Here is a 20017-nt window from a genome sequence, read left to right as displayed (position 1 = left end):
TGAAGCAATAGAAAAGATATATCTATTGTCTAACCAACTTACATAAGCACTACCAGAAAAAAAAAGACTTACTTATGACATTTGAGGAGCAACAGACGATTAGGATCCATTTGAAAGTTGACAATAAAGACAATGTTTCCTAATTCACATAACATGTCACGTACGCAAAGATTTGTTTTCGGGGGAACAAATAAGCAACAATCGCATATGATTGCCTCAAAAACATTTCTGTTATGAAAAGAGCATCTAGCATGTATCAAAGCAACCAATTAGGACCAGTGGACTCGCATTTACAAATCCTCAATGGTCATTAGATTCCTCTTCACTTGCAACCCAACAAACATGCAGCTGCCAGTGTTTTGTTATGCTGGAATGTTTTGGGGCGGAAAAACAAGCAACAATCGCTTCTAATTGCATTGATAAGAAATGTCTATCGTGACAGGAGAAATTACTGTCTACCATGTTTTGAAAGAAGACAATCAACAGGTACGATCCCTACTCATTCAGAAACTGAAAACAAGCTACAATCATTTTAATTGCATTATTAAGAAATGGCTAACGTCAACTCCTGGGAAGAAATTGCCCATGACAGAATTGCGTAGAGAAGCCAGTGTACACTGGGCACTAGGACTTTCGAGGCCAACAGAGCAGCTGCCATAAAGGAGAAGAAAGAGAGGAGGAAACAATGCTCCATCCCTGTCCAGTCCTTCCCTTGCAGCATCTGTGGCCGCTCATGTGCGTCAAAAATTGGTCTTCATTCCCATATGAGGACCCACATCGGCAAATGAAGACCTGTATATACGCCTACTCATCTGTCGCAGCGACAGGAGAGATTCCAATCGTGAGAGGAGAAAGTACCGTCTACCATGTTTTGAAAGAAGACAATCAACAGGCCCAATCCCTCCGCATTGACAAACTGAAAACAAGCAACAATGACTTTTAATTGCAGTAATGAGGGAAAAACAAGTATCGTGAGAAAGGTAAATAGTTTCTACCACTTTTTGAAAGTGAGCAATCAACAGGTATGATCCCTCCGCATTCAACAGACACTACCGCTCTGCATTCACAAACGAAAAACAAGCAACAATGACTTTTAATTGCAGTAATGACAGAAAAATAAGTATCATTCATATCATTCTCTTCCCTCGCCTCAATGTACATTTTTTTCGATTACTAGTACATCACAGTTTCAGATGGCATATTATACGTGAACATATCGTGAAGCGATATGCACATTGTCAAAAACTAACTGTGCTTCATTTTGAAAGGAGAAACCGGCTTTTGGCACGTATCGAGACAATAAATGAAGTCTTCCCCAATAAATCAAATCTCCAAGCAGATCTTTCAGTGTCTGAAAGACTGCATCGTTCACAGCATACCATACGGCTGGCGGACCAAAAATACAAGAACAAAACAGAAAGCCCGATAAAAACGCTTAAAAACACGTCAATCCCGAAGCCAAAGACTAATTAAAACCTCTGTATGGAGAATAAGTCTTCACATTAACACAAGACAGGAAACACCGGTGCCAGAATACACCCAGCACGGTTTCTGCCTTGTATTAGAAGTGGTTTCCGGTAAAAAAAACAGGAACAAAATCAGCTTTGATTGCCGAAAATCAGTTACTCAAACAACTGGATATAACGCATATCCAGTTGCGTGTCTGAGTAACTGTTTTTTGGCGTATCTCATTACTTGGATGTCCAGCAGCCTTCCCCGACTTGTCATCTTTGATTGCTTTCATCACAGATAACATATCACAGGCAGAGGAAACGTATTTTTACCATTCAGTAATGAAACGATGATTAAAGGCCGGATGTTTTCGCCGTGTACTAACACACAGGCTCTTGATTTGATTTCTTGTGATATAACGCCACACATACGGAAGTAACTACGCCACCGCAGGGCAAAAAAAGTCAAGGGCCTATGACCTGAAGACATGAAAGTATTGAAAAATATTGTATGAAAATGCCAGCAGGACAAGGCTTAAATGTTGTAACTTCACGATTGTAGTTTTACGAGCAGTAGTACATTTCTTCGTAATGATTTCAAATTTCATCAACCGTACGAATCAACAGTATGTGCAATATTATTTGTCAGGCGTTTTTTATCTGGCTTCTGGATTCTCGCCAGACAGATATCACTATGTTGAAACATGTATTTGACTGCCCTGAAATCGCTTTTTAGGTCTTTCTTTTTTTTTATTCCAACATGCAATCACCAGATGTGGTGACGGCACACTCAAGTTTTTTCAACTTATACTAATGCCGCCACCAACACAGGGGACAAATACATGACAGGACAATACTCATTTACACCTAAGCTAAGTGAGGAAAGCCGTGTAAAGTGCCTTTCCCAAGGGCACAGGATCGGTGGCATGTCAGGACTCGAACCCGGGACTCTAAGTTCCGAGTCGCGTACACTGCCGCTACGCCACACGACCCCACATCTTTCTGTCTTTAGGTCTTTCTGTGGCAGAACCTCGGCACGCGCGGTTGGAGGTAATTAGACGAACACGACAGTTTCCTTTCCTGTGTACGCACGAGGCAGCGGGGGGCTGTTAACACTAGGGCTTCGTGTACCAACTACAAAGAGGTTGTCACCTATCGCACGTTATGTGCATATGATAGTAACCTGCGTTTGCGCAAAACCCGGAATTTATCACGGTTACTTTTGCATTACAAAACGCGTTCCAATCCAAAACGTGATTTGGAATATTAAGAATAGGAAATCCCGTCGTATTCCAAAACGTGATCCATTACAAAACATGTATGTGTTGGAATAACACGTTTTGGAATTACAACAATTGCTGTTAGCCACTCGTATATGGACAATGTTGCATCGGAATTTTGCCCGTTGCATACGGAGTCCCTCGTATATAAAGCTATTCCGTCTATGGTTTTCGAATGTTTAGTCAAGAATATGGACGGAATATCATCTTTACATTGTCCTACCTGCTTTTAAGACACCGGCTTTCAGGGTTGGCGGTAGGTTGGGAGCAGTCTGACCAGTTTTAGGCCACGCCTATCTTCCCAACTATTTCACAACATTGTGACATTTGTATCTTAGTTCGCATTTCAAGATATGAGAAAAGTAGATTCTGTTCATCTCGGTTAACATGCCTGGCTTCGGTTGGGGGATGAAAGTCGGTGGGAGGAGAGGGATGGGCTCCGCCTTCCAATACCATGCCCTAGACACAGTGGATTAACAACCAACTGCTCCTACAGGCTCAAAAGGCTATGTAATGTACCTTTATACCTTGATTTACAAGTGAGCCAGTTACGTAAAAGCTTCGCAGTCGGAGTGCAAAAGATAAAGCCACTTTAGTCAGCTCTTAGGTTCAGTGCGTACATTTGTCGACTTAAATCACTGGTTACGTTCCCGAGCCCACTTCCTCTTTCTTTTACCGTCAGAAACCAAAGTCAGGTACGCATTTGGGTGGAGTGCTAGTGACGAAAGTCGCGTGAAGTGCCTTTCCCAAGGATGCAACGTCTAGTTATCTCTTGATCGGGCGTCCATTAGTCTACTAGTATTCGATCGACCACTCAACGGTAGTGCTATAACGTACATTAACAGTAAAGAAAAGCCCATCGACAGCTCTTGTAGCAACCCTTATAATAACTTTAAGTAACCAGTCTCGAAAGACTTTGATTTAATATGTACACTCACGTTGTAGTGTTGAACCCTTAGGAGCGTAACCAGTGATTTAAGTCGACCAACGTACGCATTGAGGGTAAGTAACCAGTCTCTAAAACGACTGTGTATATTTTATGTAACAGCGGGGTCCCGTTACATAAAGGCCCCGGCACAGTCTTGGTGTTTTAAGCGAGTTTCTGTATCTGTATCTGTATAGCTGGTATATTACACGGCGTAAGACACCAGATGTAACATCTGTGTCCATAATATCACCAGGGTCCATAATATCGCCACCTTGGGAAACAGTGTGCTTAAAGATATTTTTACTGCAACATACTTTTGGTATGCACTCCTTCACACATAAAATGTACATACCTAGGGTATGTTGCAGTAAAAATATCTTTAAGCACTCTTTTTCTTAAGGTGGTGATATTATGGACACAGATGTTAGCATCCTTTCAACTCTTTGCTCCCTCCTAGCTTTTGGATAAAGTCTTCGCACCTGCAATATTCCTCACCCAGGCATCTGTAGTTTCTTGACCGGTCTACAGCAGAAGCTACTCTTCGAAAATCTGAACTATTAAAGATACAGTTGTCGCAATGTTGTTAAATAGTTGTGACATGGTCGTCAGTAAAGATGGGCATAGCCTAACTATGGTCAGACTGCTCCCAACCTACCGCCAGCATTGGGTAGTGGTCATGGAGCAATGTTCGATCATATGTTCGATGTTCATTCGAACCGAACGCGTGTTCCATTTGTGGTCACTGGTGGGGTGGTCATGGAGCAATGTTCGATCATATGTTCGATGTTCATTCGAACCGAACGCGTGTTCCATTTGTGGTCACTGGTGGGGTGGGGGGCATCTTTCCCCTGTAAACCCGCAGTATCACGACCTTGCCGATAACTTTTCTTACAACTGAGAGATGTCCCTACCAACAGGCCACGATGATGTTGGCAGGGGCTTGCATTGCGGGCAGGACCTTATACACTAAGGTGTTCTTTGTCAAGCCGATATGTCAGACGTTTTATCAGAACTGAGCAGATTCCTTTGTTGCTTCGTCTTGATGGTAAATCAGTTTAAAAGTTCCCTAAGCAATGGCTGAACAAAGTAAAGTTTCTTGAATTTGAATGACATACAGTGCAATGTCCTTATCGTAACAGGACAATGCACCCGGTTACCGAACTACAAACAACATCATCCTCAATGCATTGCCTGCGTGAACTATTTATAGTATTGGAGACCTGCGTTATATGTAAGATTTTTAGAGACTCTGTATAAAGAGATTGGTGGACAAAGTTCGCTCATTAATTCTTTGTGCTCCAGACATGAAGCATTCAAGCAAAAGGATTCGATCATTTCATCTAAACCGAAAGGTCTTTCACAAAGATATTGCTCACACAGCCATGAACATGTCACGTCTTATTAGGCTTTCTTCGATCAAAGAGGCATGAAGATGTCAGGCCTTATTGAGTTCAGTTTTTGATCACCCAGCCGTGAAAATGTCGCGAGTTATTGAGTTGAGTTTTCATCTGACAGCACAAGGCATTCGGCTTTGTAAAGGTGTCGTATTCACAGTTCAAAAGTTAGTAGTAGTACTAACTTTATTGAATCATATGTTACGAAAGTAACGAAGTCTCATGGCTTGGAGGATCGTGCAGCCTTTACACGTACGCCACTGTGTTAGATGTACAACTTTTATACTTTACTTTATTCATCAAAAACAACATTGCAGGCTCTGTTGTAAATTACATGTACATTCACATTTACAATTGTAACATTTTAGCGTTAAAAGATTAAGTGTCAAAAGAAGTATATCCGATAATGACGTAAGTATAAAATATAAGTATAAACTAAGTATAAAATATACCTCTAGATATTGTTCTTTTTCATATGTAAGGTTTTAGGTTTTTGTAAGTTTTTAACTTATTTCCTTTTTCACATTGATGCTAGTTGTAGCTATTCAGAGTTGCCGCATGAAGAGTGCAAAGTCCACTGGGGTCAAAGTGCACGTTTGCTTAGGCCTCTTCTAGCAGTAACGGACATCAGTATGGAACCCTGGCTGACTTTGGTTCTATTCTGCTCGTGTTTGGCCTTTGCTAACGGTACGTGACGTTACATATAACCTCGGCATGACACTGACACGAACTTTATACCTACATGTACGTGCCTACCTAGTACCATTTATTTATTATGCACGGTATGACTGCAATGGGCCGTTCAAAAAAAAATGAGGAGGGGGGGGATTCTAGAGGTCGGATTTTACATAGGGGGGTTAGTGGGTGTGGATTTTGTTGGATTTGGAGTGGGGGGTTAAGAAGAAGAAAATCCTGGATTTGGTTGAAATTATAGGGGGGTCAAGTCACGGATAACATTTTTAAGGGGCCAATGCACCTGGATATGGATGAAATGAAAAGGGAGACGAGTCAAGGCCCTCGTATAATAATAACGGGGTAGTCAGAAAGTAGAAAAGCTCTTCAACCTCCCTCCTTTAATGTCCTTTTAGGTACCGACTGCTGAGTTTGGAGATTAAGCAAACTACTCTCCAAGCAGAGGTTGTGGGGAATGATCGTTACCTTTTTATATATGGCCGTTTTTTTTGGTGGCCGCGGAGCTTCTCTGGCTAATGGATACTGCCTGGCCGATTTGATACTCTCTTTTTGCCACCGAGAGGGATCTGCTTGGAGATTAAAGCAAACCACCTGAGGTAGCCTAGAGCGTGGACATTTTACAAACATTCTTTTTGACGTTACACATAACATCTCGACATGACACTGACACGCACTTTATGTGCAATGCTTCATGTCAGCCAATGTTTTTCACCTCTAATGTATTTGGGTACAGACTGCTGGGTTTGGAGATTAAACAAACCACCTGGGGTAGCCCAGAACGTGGACATTTTACAAACATTCTTCTTGACGTTACACATAACCTCTCGACATGAAACTGACACGCACGTTATGTGCAATGCTTCATGTCAGCCAATGTTTTTCAACTCTAATGTACTGGGCTACCGACAGCTTGGTTTGGAGATTAAGCAAACCACCTGGGGTAGCCCAGAACGTTGACCTTTTCCAAACTTTCTTCTTGACATTTGTTCCTCCAGCCATTTGTGCCTTGGAGTAACTTGGCAGAGTCGAACCATAGGTCACTGTAGAGTGTGTCATTATCAAAACTACGGGGCACACAGGGTCAGGGTTCGAGCCCGTTGAACTGGCACGATGTAGAACAAATTACCTGTGGTTTAACCTTTAAGACCTTAGACCTACATACCGGTTTTCAGCGCTACTTTGCTCTGTACTTATTATACTCCGGTGAATTGCAAAACTTAATTGAATCATTTGTGTTGCAGTAGGGCTTGTATTAAAATAATATATAATAATCTGTCTGCTCGATCATTTCAGTAGCCCGCATCTTTCTTCAGCTTGCATGGCCAAACTCTTGTGTCTGTTTTCTATTTGCGGAAGGTACAAAAGAGACTCGACCCCGAGTATAATACGTTTGGATACTAGACTATACTTTCTTAGTATCCTGCACCATTTCTGGTGGTCTTGAGCCAGTTCATTCAGCAAATCAAGAATTATGTTTAAATCTTTACCTTCGCACAGGGAAAACACATTGTTTTCGCTCAGTTTCGTCCTCTCCTTCTTCAAACACGAAAGGTCAGTGACCTGGACCAGACGTCTGTCACCATGATGGTAACTGATGCTGTAGCAGACACCCTGCGGTGTTGGATTACATTATGTAGCTAATGAGTTGGGAGGGGATGGTCACCATAGTCTAGTATATGAATGTTTTTGAGTAAGAACAAACAGAGCATTAGTTCGTTAGGTTAGACCATGTATATGGATGTAAACCTCTGCATTGGCTTTGCAAATGTTACCATTCCAGTCTTTCATTTTCCTTGTAGCTGGTCAGAAACTGCTCCTCGTCTCCTTTGATGGCCTGAGGTGGGACTACACCGACGACGTGGACACTCCAAACTTCGATGACGTCACGAGGTCCGGAGTTCGAGTCCCGTACATGACGCCATGTTTCGTCAGCCTCAGCGCTCCGTGCCACTGGACCATGGTGACAGGTACTTGGGACTTTTGTATCCAAAACAGGTCATTATACCAAGTCAAGTCACATCAAGTCTAACTTTGGTTACAAAGTTTAAGCCTTAGTCCCAACACGAAAATATGTATATGTATAGCTGGTATACATGTATTAAAACGCTCTTCGGCGTAACACACCAGCTCCTGTATCTGTATAGCCGGTATAGCCGGTATAACCGCTCTTCGGCGTAACACACAAGCTTCTGTATCTGTATCTGTATAGCCGGTATAACCGCCCTTCGGCGTAACACACCAGCTACTGTATCTGTGTAGCCGGTATAACCGCCCTTCGGCGTAACACACCAGCTTCGCAGGCACGCGGCGCGGCGGCAGCTAGCTACACCGAACGACCTGTGACACCCAATCTTCGCACATTTAACTGCAGGAGTTGTTTAAAACTTTCTAGCGATGATGCCCCTACTGTGCTTCTTGGAAACGAGTTCGCCCTACGATAGTTCTTGGAAAATACGAGTTTTTGAACACCTCAATTCTTGGTTGATACAAACTCTCTTTGAAGGCATGGCAGTTTCTTGTTCTTTAGAGGATATAATAGAGTTACATCCGCTTTGTTGCGCCCTATTGGTTTGTGTTCCACAGGCTAACGGGATCATTAAGGTAGGCAGCTGCGGTCTCTGCAAGCTGCGGGCCAATAGTTCACCCTTTCATCCATACACGCGATAACGTGAAATGACCGGAAGTAACCCTTACTGTAGTTAACCGGTCATTCACTCCGTTCATGTTGTTTTCAAATATGAAACTTTATAAATCAATTAATTGGTAGATTCTGTAAATGTCTGTTCATCGGACGCCAAAAGGAAAGTCGGTGGCCCAACTACAAGCCCCATGGCCCTCATTGAAACGGATACTAACTCACAGATGTCCAAGGGGAAGGTGTAACACGTCGTTTGGTGTTATGTAGCTAGCTGCCGCCGCGCCGCGTGCCCACGAAGCTGGTGTGTTACGCCGAATGGCGGTTATACCAGCTATACCGACAAAGATACAGACCAGTTGGGGGGGGGGGGTCATGACGCCTCGGTAGACAAATACCCAAGCTACATCTATGAAGTTCCAATTGAAAGTTTAGCAATGAAAAAAATATTTTCCTGTTGATCCAACCCATAGATAACAGTTTACCATGTTTTGCCTCCATCAGGTGTAGAATGACCCACCCTCAAAGAATTATGAAGGTTTTTTGGTTTGGAGCTCTTTGTAACAATTTTACATCATTCGTCCTTTTTTCCTCCGTTTTACTAGGACAATACCCAGAAAGCCATGGGGTGGTCCACAACGTCTGCTATGACGTCACCACGGGGGAGCGCATTGGTTGGCCGGACAGTCTAACGAATAGCAGGTGGATGAATGCAGGGGCAGAACCCATCTGGATAACGGCAAAGATACAGGGCAAACGGGTGGGAACGTACTTCTTTCCCGGAGGGAGTGTCGGCATTAAAGGGATGCGCGCTGATAAGATCGTTCCCATGGCAACAACGACAGACACGCTAGAGGACTGGTAAGTTTTTGACTAGCCCAAAAAACAGTTTTACGCACACCTCTATATCTGTATCTGTATAGCCGTTATAACCGCCTTTCGGCGTAACACACCAGCTTCGCAGCTACATTACAAGCTGGCTACATTACACCGATCGACTTGTTACACCTAACCCTTGAACATCTAACTCTAGACATTGCTTAAAGCTTTCTAATGACAATGCCCCTACTGTACTTGGTGACAGCAGGTTCCACTCTGCGATAGTTCTAGGAAAGAATGAATTCTTGAACACCTCAATCCTCGGTTGATAACTCTGGTATTTGAAGGCATGGCTACCTGATCTATTTGTGGGACCACATTGTCTTGGCCAATCAGAGCGCGTTACGTTTTCAAGACTGAAACTCATCTGGATGGAATCTTGGCCTGGGACTCGCTTTTGCGCAAAACTCCATTTTTCTAGCAACACTGAAAGTTATGACCGTGCAAAAAGAAACCGAAAGCCATGACCGCACGCAAACGCGTCTACTAGACGATTTACAGCAGAAGAAAAACTGCCCTGAGATAATAGGTTCCACCGAAAGCGTAAAACCATAAAACGCAGGTCATTTTGCATTTGGTAAAACATTTTTTTCAAGCTCGAAGCCAGCCATGTTTGTAATCTATATAGTGAAAAATGTGGCTGGGTGTTTTGAGACGGTTTCCTTGTCATTTCATGGGACATGTTTCTCTGCATATTATGGAATAATAGATACGTCAGATCTTATGATTATGTTTACCGAAGGAAAACATATTGTTTTTACTCAGTTTCTTCCTCCTCCTCTTCTTTTCCAAACACTAACCTCTGACCTGACCAATGACATGACTTGTTGATGTCTGCCACCATGGTGATTGGTGTTGGGTTACATAATGTTGCAATTTCATGGTCTGCTCTACTCCTGTCACCATATACTTGTAGTACATGTATGTGAATGTGTTTGAGTAAAAATTAGCAGGGCAGACCATGTCCGAAGGTAAACATTATGCATTAGTATTTGCTTTGCAAATGTTGCTTCTCTAGTTGTAAAAGGATTTGGCATTGGTATAGATGTGTAAATTCTAAGCTTATCTTGACAAAAAAATGCAAATATTATCCAAAAATATCTATTTTTGTTTTTATTGCTAAGGAAGGAGAGAGTGGACACAGTGATGACGTGGTTGTCCCGTGATGACCTTGACCTGGTGACCCTGTACTTCGGACAGCCGGATTCAGACGTGCACTATCACGGAGTGGGGTAGGTTTTCTCTTCGACCTTGTAACCGGAAGGTCGTGAGTTCAAACCAAAGACTTTAAAAATGGTACACACTTCTTTCTCTGCTTAGCACTCAGCACATATGAGAAAGAGTGTGGGAAGCTCAAACACACAGCACTACCAGCGGACCAGCCCCCTGCTGTAGTGCCTTGCACAACTGTGTGTTGCCCAAGGGCTACGGAAATGGAGATGGGCACCCTACGCTCAGCATAACAGCATGGGAGACCTTCTTCTTCTTCAAGTTGAAGGCCTCTCGTCGTCCTTGACCATTGCTGGTGCGGTAATAGGCACTTCTTGAACCGTAACGATGGAACCGTTTCTCAATGAGTTCTTAAAAGACCCATTAGTAGTAATGACTACAATCCGCTCAAGGAAGCGCGTCTTCGAAGTGGTTTTGGTGACGATTAGAAATAAGGAAGTAAGTTTTCATGTCAGCTGAACGACGGGAAATCGTGGCTTACTGGATTTGTGAAGGAGTCATAAATTGATCATTAGAAGATTCGCGAAGACGTTCAAGCAGTCATCTTTACAGCAAGATATGTACTCGATAGTCTCTAGATCTATTGCAAGTGTTTTGTTTACGTCTTTAAATCTTACTACTAGAAACTTCAAGATGATCGAGCGCTGGCTACCGTGATCACGCTTATATCAGCCCTCCCACTGGTCAGGCCCCTAGCCTGACTACATCACACTTCTAGCAGCACTTCCACTGGTCAGGCCCCTAGCTTGACTACATTACACTTCTAGCAGCCCTTCCACTGGTCAGGCCCCTAGCTTGACTACATTACACTTCTAGCAGCCCTTCCACTGGTCAGGCCCCTAGTCTGACTACATTACACTTCTAGCAGCCCTTCCACTGGTCTGGCCCCTAGCCTGACTACATTACACTTCTAGTAGCCCTTCCACAGGTCAGGTCCCTAGCCTGACTACATTACACTTGTAGTAGCCCTTCCACAGGTCTGGCCCCTAGCCTGACTACATTACACTTCTAGTAGCCCTTCCACAGGTCAGGCCCCTAGTCTAACTACATTACACTTCTATTCGCCCTTCCACTGGCCAGGGCCCCTAGCCTGACCATATCACATTTCTGGTAGTCCTTACATTGGTCAGGCCCAAGAAGCTTGATGACCAATTCGGCCTTAATCTATGAAATTCGTTGCGCAATCCGTCAAATATTAGGTCCTCAGTGGTTGCAGTACCTGAAAAGGGTATGTGCGAAATTGATCAAGCAAAAAATAATTGTTGAATATTCATCTATGCACAACCGCTTTTTAACAAGAGCTGACGTTTTAACAACCACCTGTCTTAATTTACCGTTGTCAGGCCATTATCCCAATTATGTCAATGGCCATCTGTCATCTTCATCATAATTGCCCTGAGAAAGATGACAGACAGTCATCGAAACGTCGGCTCTTGTTAATCAAGTGATTGTGGCTAAAGACGTATTCTATTCAAGCATTCACCAGCTTGGCCATTTCCAAAATGGTATCCAATTGCTTGTCCTTTTGTGCACTGTAGTGTTTTACAACATTGCTGTATAGTGCATTGGTAGCTTTACTCATTTCTCGTAAGGGCTATGAAAGAACTGCAAAACGCACACTAAGGCCCATGCTTCATGTCAAGGAAAGGCATAATATGTACATTGCAAGTATGTATATATTTACCTCTGTTTTGTCGTTGTTGTGTCCATTGTATCCGCAGATAGAAGATTTTAACTATTGACAAAGAAAACTTTTAATGTGTCGACGTACTTATACTGTTATGATGATCGCAATGGGATGTAATATGATATCTTTTAAATTGTTAAATGTTATCAATTCTTCTAAGTGTTTTCCAAATTTTAAAATGTAAGATCAACACAATTCAGTTCAATGCAAATGCATGTGTGTACTGCAAGGTTGGTTGAATGAATAAAGTTTAAGTTTAAGTTTTTGTGCGAAATACTGAATATTCTGTATATTTGTAAATTTAGATGTTCATGCACTTCTGCCATGTCGATTTTTATGATAAATTGAAATTGAGTAACTGTTTTTGGCGTTTCTTATTACCTGGATGTCTAACCTTCACTGACATGCACCAGCCTGGTGAAATTATATCTACAAATGTTATCTTTTGCCGATATTTTTTTTTCAAACCAGATCGGAAGAACGGAAACAAAAGGTGCGACAGGCCGACCAGGTAATCGGCTACCTGCGGGAAGAAATACGTCGTTACGACTTGGAAGCGACGTTGAACGTCATGATAGCGTCAGACCACGGCGCGCAGGACGTCAATACGTCACCGCATCAGATCGAGCTGCTGAATTACGTCCCCGAGTCCTACCTGCAGTTCTACCTGGCGGATTATGGACCGCTGGCGATTATTCAGCCCAAGGAGGGGAGGGGAGAGGAGGTGTGTTCAGCGAATAAAGACCTTTTTTCGAATGTTCGTCTGGTAGGGTAAATGACATTATGAATGTTTAAAATAATACAACCTTTAGCTAAAATAAAGTGCCTAACAACAACTTTTCAATGAGTTCTCTGGCCCTCCTCAAGTTGGAATGACCCGAAGCTTAAGTCACGTGACCGGTTGAAAGGAATCCGGGTCATTCCAACTTGAGTAGGGTCAGAGTACGTGTGACTTATATACTCTTACTGAACAGATGTTAAACAGGTCTCTTTTTAACCCTTTTTATTAGCATTTTCAAACATATTTTCAACAAAAAACAAAAACATGGCACGTGTACAAAATTAGTAGCTCATTTTGTGTTTAACAGGTTGTACTTGTACGCAGGTTGTACGCAACCGCGCCGCGTGCCTGCGAAGCTGGTGTGTTACGTCGAAGGGCGGTTATACCGGCTACACAGATACAGAAGCTGGTGTGTTACGTCGAAGGGCGGTTATACCGGCTATACAGATACAGAAGCTGGTGTGTTACGTCGAAGGGCGGTTATACCGGCTATACAGATACAGAGATACAGATACTTCTTCTTCCTTTCCAGGTGTACAGGTTGTTGAGGACCGCCCACCCCAACATGACGGTGTACAAGAAGGAGGATTTCCCAGCTGACCTCCACTGGGCCGGACATCCCCGGGTCCCGGACATAGTCGCCATGGCAGACCCTACATTCGTCATATACTCGGTCAGCAATAGCCTCTACCAGGCTTCGAGAGGCGACTGGAAAGAGAAGAAATTGGCCAAATTGTTAGTCCGCAAAATGTACTTTCTAGCGGACCAACTCCCCCAGCATATTATTTCTCTCTACATGGCGAATTTCTACTCTTCCAGGCCAGCCACCTCCCGAAGCCTGGTAGAGGCTAGGTTAGGACTACAAATCAACTTTTATTATAAGAATAAAATGCAACTAACACAAAAACTAAAAAAGAATTTAAAAAAAAACACAAAAGATGCAACTAACCAAATTTCAACCTGGCCTATAGCCCTCTTCAGGAAAAATGACCCACACTCCGAGCACGTGATCTTTCTCCCCATGGCAGACCCTACATTCGTCATATACTCGGTCAGGCATACAAATCAATTGCAATCTTTTTGTACAACTAAGAGAGAATGAAAACAACAAAAATACCCCAAAAACAAAATTAAATTTTAACCAAACCTGCGGCCCTCTTCGGAAAAAATGACCTCTCACTTTGGGCACGTGACCATACTCGCCATTGTAGATCCCAACTTTCATCATATACTCGGTTAGGAGTACAAATAAATTTTTTAATTAGAAAAGAGAAAATGAAACAAACAAAAATACTTAGAACGCATTAAAAATGCAACTAACCAAATTTTAGCCTAGCCTATGGCCCTCTTCAGGAAATGTGATCTTTCTCGCCATGGCAGACCCCACCTTTGTCATATATTCGGTCAGGAATATAATATTCAATCTTTTTATGAGGCTAAGAGAAAAATGCAACCACCAAAAATACCTAAAACATTGAGAAAAACACTATAAAACTGTACGTAGGGGTCAGTGGTGTGAGTAACCTAGGCCTGGTTTTACATAGCTTGTCCACACCGAACAAAACTAGTGTTACGCCCCAAGGGAGTTTACTGGTCATGTAAAATAAAGAAAACGTCGGTCTCGATTGATTTTCGCTTCATTCCAGGTCATTTGGTGTAGAATTTCTGTAAGATGTTGAATTATACAACACCGAATGGCCCGACCTTTGACGTCAATGCAGAACGGCTTCTTGCTATAATTACGAAAATCAATCGAGACCGAAGTTCGTTCGCTTACTTTACATAAGCGGATTATGTAAAGCAACCAAAAAAACGTCGGGTTCGATTGTTTTTCGTTTCATTTGAGTTCGTCATGACGGACAGTTGGTGTAGAATCTCAAAAATTATGGCTTAGATAACACCGATGCCCTAGTCTTTGACGTCAGTGCAGACCAGCTTCTTGCTACAATTACCGCTACAATAACCGCGGTATCAGTGTAACAGTTGTTACATGTGTGGCAAGACGTACACTGTTGCCAACCGGAGCGGTAATTGCCTTTCATCATCGATACATGATCGGTGGGGAGGGGAAAATGAACTCTAATCTGTGGAGTGCAGGCCTGCAGAAAGAACTTTATGGGCTTCCTTCCTGATAAATTGCGACAAAGAAAAATTAAAAAGACACAAAATTGGGACATTTGTACCAGAATGAATCACCCGGGTGTATGAAAATGAACTTCCTTGTGCCCCTTTCGTCATAATTTGTTAGATATTTCTGTTTATATATGATATGTTGTAGCACATATATACAGGATTAAAGACAAGATAAATCTAATGTGTCTTATGGGGGTTTATTAGTTGAGATCGTTGTATCAGATGCACGTTTACAGACAGTGATTTTCTGTTATCTGTGTAATAACTGACTCTTCTACTCTTCACACAATGCATAAAAATGGGGTCTTTTGTCTTCCAGAATTTCGTCCACTGTTTCAGATAAAATAGTCAAAGCAAACAAGTTAGAATTGAGATTCAGTATGCAGACTAGAGGATTCACCTGTTATATTGCTTCCCATTGTTTGTTCAAATTTTTCGTGGTACAACGTACTTTTCATGGCAAGAATTTGCAATAAAGTTATCATTATCTATGTCGTTAAGTGCATCTAGTGCGTTAAACGTGTGCAGAAGCGGGCATGTCGTATCATTCTTGGGAGGGCTTACACAGACTATAACACAGCACTTACTGTCTGCGGACTAAAGAGACTTGCTACCAGACGAGACCACTTGTGCGCCAAATTTGCAAGCAGCATGGCAACATCTGAAAGAACTGTTGAGTTAGTACCCGTTTCCAGGGGACAAACACATGGACGGTCCCTTAGGAATTCTAATGAACTAACACTACCGACCTGCCGAACTCTAAGGTTTAAGAACAGTCCTGTACCGTCGATGTTGCGGATCCTGAACGCTAACTGATATTAGAAGCAATTGCCACTAATGTATTATTTTAAAGCTATGTATTATTTTAAAGCTATGTATTATTTTAAAACTTTGTTGTAAATATTTTTAATGTGTCCTGCACAATATGTATGTACAGAAGGCGCAATTCAGCCTGTCTGGCTGCAATGTCTTTTATCAATAAACCATTTTTGATTGATTGATTGATCTAGCTCTAATAGACATTTTTAGTATATCACATCATTTTTGTCAACATTGTATTTTGTTTCTTTTTTTGTTTCTTTATATGTGTCTTTGCTAAGTTATATTTTTAACTTGAGGGAAACGCCTGATCTGGTGTGACTTTGTTGTTATATATACAACAATATTAATACAGGGCCCCATTGAAAAGCAGTGTCATCACTGAATAGGTCACCCTGTATAAATATGACGGAAAATGAAAATAAAATACAATAAAAAAATATATGTCCAAGTGTAAATGAATTTTAAGAAAAAAGCTAACAATTGCCAATCTGTTCCCTGTGCAGACGTACCCCGGCTACCATCCCCTGGTGTCCGAACATGGCTGGGACCCGAGGCTACCGGACATGCGGGCCTTCTTCCGCGCCTTCGGACCCAGCTTCAAACAGGACTATGACGTAAGTCCCTTCTCTCCAAGCAGAGGTTTGGGTTTCGGCTTATTTTTGGCGTCATTTTAGCCTTTTTTGAGCCTGGGCTTTCTTTTTTGCACTGGTATCTTTTTTCACGCCAACCCAACGTAAAAGTAACACAAGTGACAATGTAAAAAAAGAAATCCCAATAAAAAAGCCTAAAAACACTTCAAAAATAAGCAAAAATCCAAACCCCTGCTTAGAGAGTAGTAGGTCGCAACCTAACGTGGAGAGGGATGCTGTTATACGGAAGTATTGTTTTGGGTGGCTGAGTTTGTTAACCTGGAGTCTAGCCTTGTTAGCTTTAGTCCGCACCTCTAGATGGCGGGATAGCGAATTTTGGAGAGCGGACTAAAGCTCACAAGGCTGGGCTCCAGGCTATGAGTTTGTGTGTCTGTTAGACTCTGTTGGTCTGGACAGTGTAGTTGACAGCACGTGACAGGCAGAATAACAGATGAAAAGGTCAGACACAGGAAATGGGGTGAACTTGTAGGAAACGTCGTGTAACGTTATACTATAATATATTATAAGTCTGATCATGAATTTGAAAACAACGCCAGTTTACTACTGTTTTTCCTACTCATTTCACTCCAGACCTCCCCTTCTTCTTTTAATGGGAAGCAGACAGATTATTTTCACGCTTTTCTGATTCCAAAACTAGTCCGGTATCACAAGAAGAAGAAGAAGAAACAGTCACGAGTAGACCTCCCGACCTCATCAGCACAAGATGATGAAAAATACATTGAGGAGGCAAATTTGTCATCCTCTAGAAGCGTCTTCATCAGAGCACACCCACCAACCATCAGATAGCTTCAAACAAAGCCATAGATCATGTACTTGTTTGATGCGATTTAACAAACCGTGTGCTTGCGAAGATCGTGTATTCAGACAAGGTGCGAGTCTCTATAACTACGCTGGCTATATATAGGAGAATATTTTTGCCAGGGAAGTTTTTGGCCGCCTTGTAGGTTTGACTGGCCGCGCAGTTCGGAGGGAAAGAAACTACCTCCCTGCGGCCGGACTCCTTTGGCCAATTTTACTCTCTTTTTTTTTGCCGAATTCTACGATCCGTATTAGAAAGGCCTGGCGGAGGCTACTATTCTCGAAGGTTGGCTGGCATGTAGACTGATGATTGCACAGATCCAGACAGCCATTACACGGTCTGCGGGTGTTTTGGGCCGATGAGATGTTAAATTGACTGTTTCAAACATGTTTCTGTATGCTTCAACACGCGACGCTCTGCGTGCTCGGATTACATTATAACTGTTATAAATGTTTTCTCTCTCTTGCTATGGTCTATTTTCTTGGGGAAGGTGGTGGGTTTGCTTGAAAACAGGAATATAAAGAGTTGTTAGCTGTAATACCATGGTTTGTTGCTCCAAGTCTTGTTACAGCTGTTGTGGTTATATATTCGGTCAGATTTGGGCTGATTTTTACAAATTTTCAATTGGACTGGTCTAATAGAGACTAGACAATTAATATTTTATTGCTCGCATATTTCTTGAAGAGTTGAGTTCATGTAGTCGAAGGTAGAGGAGAATCATTATTAGTGAGAAGACTTTTCCACAAACATCTTTTCGCTGTGAAACTTTTTGTCGTGGGGTAACTTAAGTGCATGTAAACCATTGAACTTTCTGACTTTGGCTTATCGCAAATCAACATTGAATTTTACCTCTGTAGTTATTTAAAAGGTTCTGAAAAACACCGGTTACACACCCTTTCAACAGTGCACCTGTGCGTGGGCACGTAGCACAGCATATTGAACTTGAAGCAACAACAACATGCAAAGCTGACAACCCGCCGTGCCGCAAGCGGATCCCCTACTGATCCTTAATGTAACTTACCACTGCATGATTGACACACGAACGCACAGCAACATTGTTTCACTCCCACTCACTGTTTCATGTTTTCGTTTCGGCTTGGGGAAAACTCCAAGCGTTCGAGTCATAACAAGCTCTGTATATTAGGCGACGACAAGTAAATTTTATGGATCACACCCATTCGCGCACGTATTTCGAAAGGAAGAAGAATGGAACACGCGCTCTGTTCGAATGACGTCACATCGAACATGATCGAACGTGATTCGGGTTCGAAACATGCAAAAATGTGGGGCCCAGCTTCCCCAGGCTTCTTCAGTAAATGACATGACAAGAAAATACCGAAAATGGGAGGATACGTTATGTGGATTGTGAAGAGACAGACTATTGAAGTAACTATGAGTGCAACTTTGCCGAAGTGAAACTAAGTGAGTGATCACCTGTACTACTAGTCCAAAGACTAAATCCCATTTTACGGTCTAGACGATTTGCTCGTCTGCGGAATGACATGATGCACTGGGTTCATCAGTGTCATCAGCGGTTCCGTATGCAACACCACGACTGTTTCTGTATAATACTTGAATGGCCTCTTGCTATTTGCAGTGATTTGGAAGAATTGTTTGGGTTTATTTGTCTGTATGTTTGCGCGTATGTTTGTCAGGACAGAGTAGATTGACAGCACTTGGGTGGAGAAAGATTGACTGGCAGAATGACAGGAGGTGAAAGAGCCAGATATAGGAAATCATGAGGTGAACTTGAAGGTCACAGAGTCTGATTAGAGGTCATCAGGAGTTGGAGGTTGACATGGGGGGGTTTAGAAAGCCGAGGATTGAACGAGCGACCCTCCAACTCTGTACTACCAACACTGATTGAAATGTCACATTTAGGAAATATCAAGACCCATCTTCAGGGGTGCCAGAGTATACAGTGCAATTTTACGGAATATATTACAATCGTATTAGTATACAGTACAATTTTACGGAATACAGTGCAATCGTATTAGTATACAGTGCAATTTTCCTTTTTTGACTTTTACAATTTTAAAATCGCACTGTATACTAGTAAAATTGAACTGTATTCTGTAAAATTGCCCTGTATACTCTGGCACCCCTGATCTTAAGCCTCCAATAACATGCAGTACCATTTAATTTTCCTAGGTGGCACCATTCGAGTCGGTTGATCTCTACCCGCTCATGTGCCTAGTGCTGGGCGTGGCACCGGCTCCCAACAACGGCTCACTCTCATTGGTCAGAAGCATGCTGCGGGATGACGTCAGCAGTGCACCTATCATAAGAGTCAACATGGCGGCTGTAACCATGGTGACAGCAGCCGCCATTTTGTTAGGTTATCGATATATATTACGAATATAAAAGTTTATATCAATGATCAGGAGTGCGTTACGTCGGTGAAGGTTAGACATCCACGCCAAAAACAGTTACTCAAGATGATACCTGAAACTGACTGTTTCCAAAATCGTATCCAGTTGCTTGAGTAACTGTTTTTGGCGAGGAATGCGTTTATGGTAGAAATTCTTTTTTAAGGTTTTAGATTTTCTTTAGGTTTTCTTTTAGATAGTTGCATGAATTTTGACTTAACATGTTAACGTTAGAGAAATCAAGAATTCAGTGTGTGAAATAAACGTACATGTAGGTGCGTTTAAA

General features: G+C 42.3%; 1 protein-coding gene across 1 annotated transcript; it reads left to right on the top strand.

The window, feature by feature from the left end:
* Positions 1-5647: 5647 nt before the first annotated feature.
* LOC109481193 (ectonucleotide pyrophosphatase/phosphodiesterase family member 7-like) lies at positions 5648-19773 on the top strand. Its single transcript, XM_019783720.1, has 8 exons — positions 5648-5740; positions 7546-7713; positions 8987-9242; positions 10385-10492; positions 12649-12901; positions 13491-13631; positions 16417-16527; positions 19514-19773. Exons 1-8 carry the CDS (start codon positions 5686-5688, stop codon positions 19724-19726), a joined length of 1305 nt encoding a protein of 434 aa, XP_019639279.1. The 5' UTR covers positions 5648-5685; the 3' UTR covers positions 19727-19773.
* The last annotated feature ends 244 nt before the right edge of the window (positions 19774-20017 follow it).

This window comes from Branchiostoma belcheri, unplaced genomic scaffold (assembly GCF_001625305.1).
Source record: "Branchiostoma belcheri isolate BF01 breed outbred unplaced genomic scaffold, Haploidv18h27 scaffold109, whole genome shotgun sequence".
In the NCBI taxonomy this organism is placed as follows: Eukaryota; Metazoa; Chordata; class Leptocardii; order Amphioxiformes; family Branchiostomatidae; genus Branchiostoma; species Branchiostoma belcheri.
Note: the sequence above shows the minus strand (reverse complement) of the source record. Positions and strands in the feature narration are given on the sequence as shown.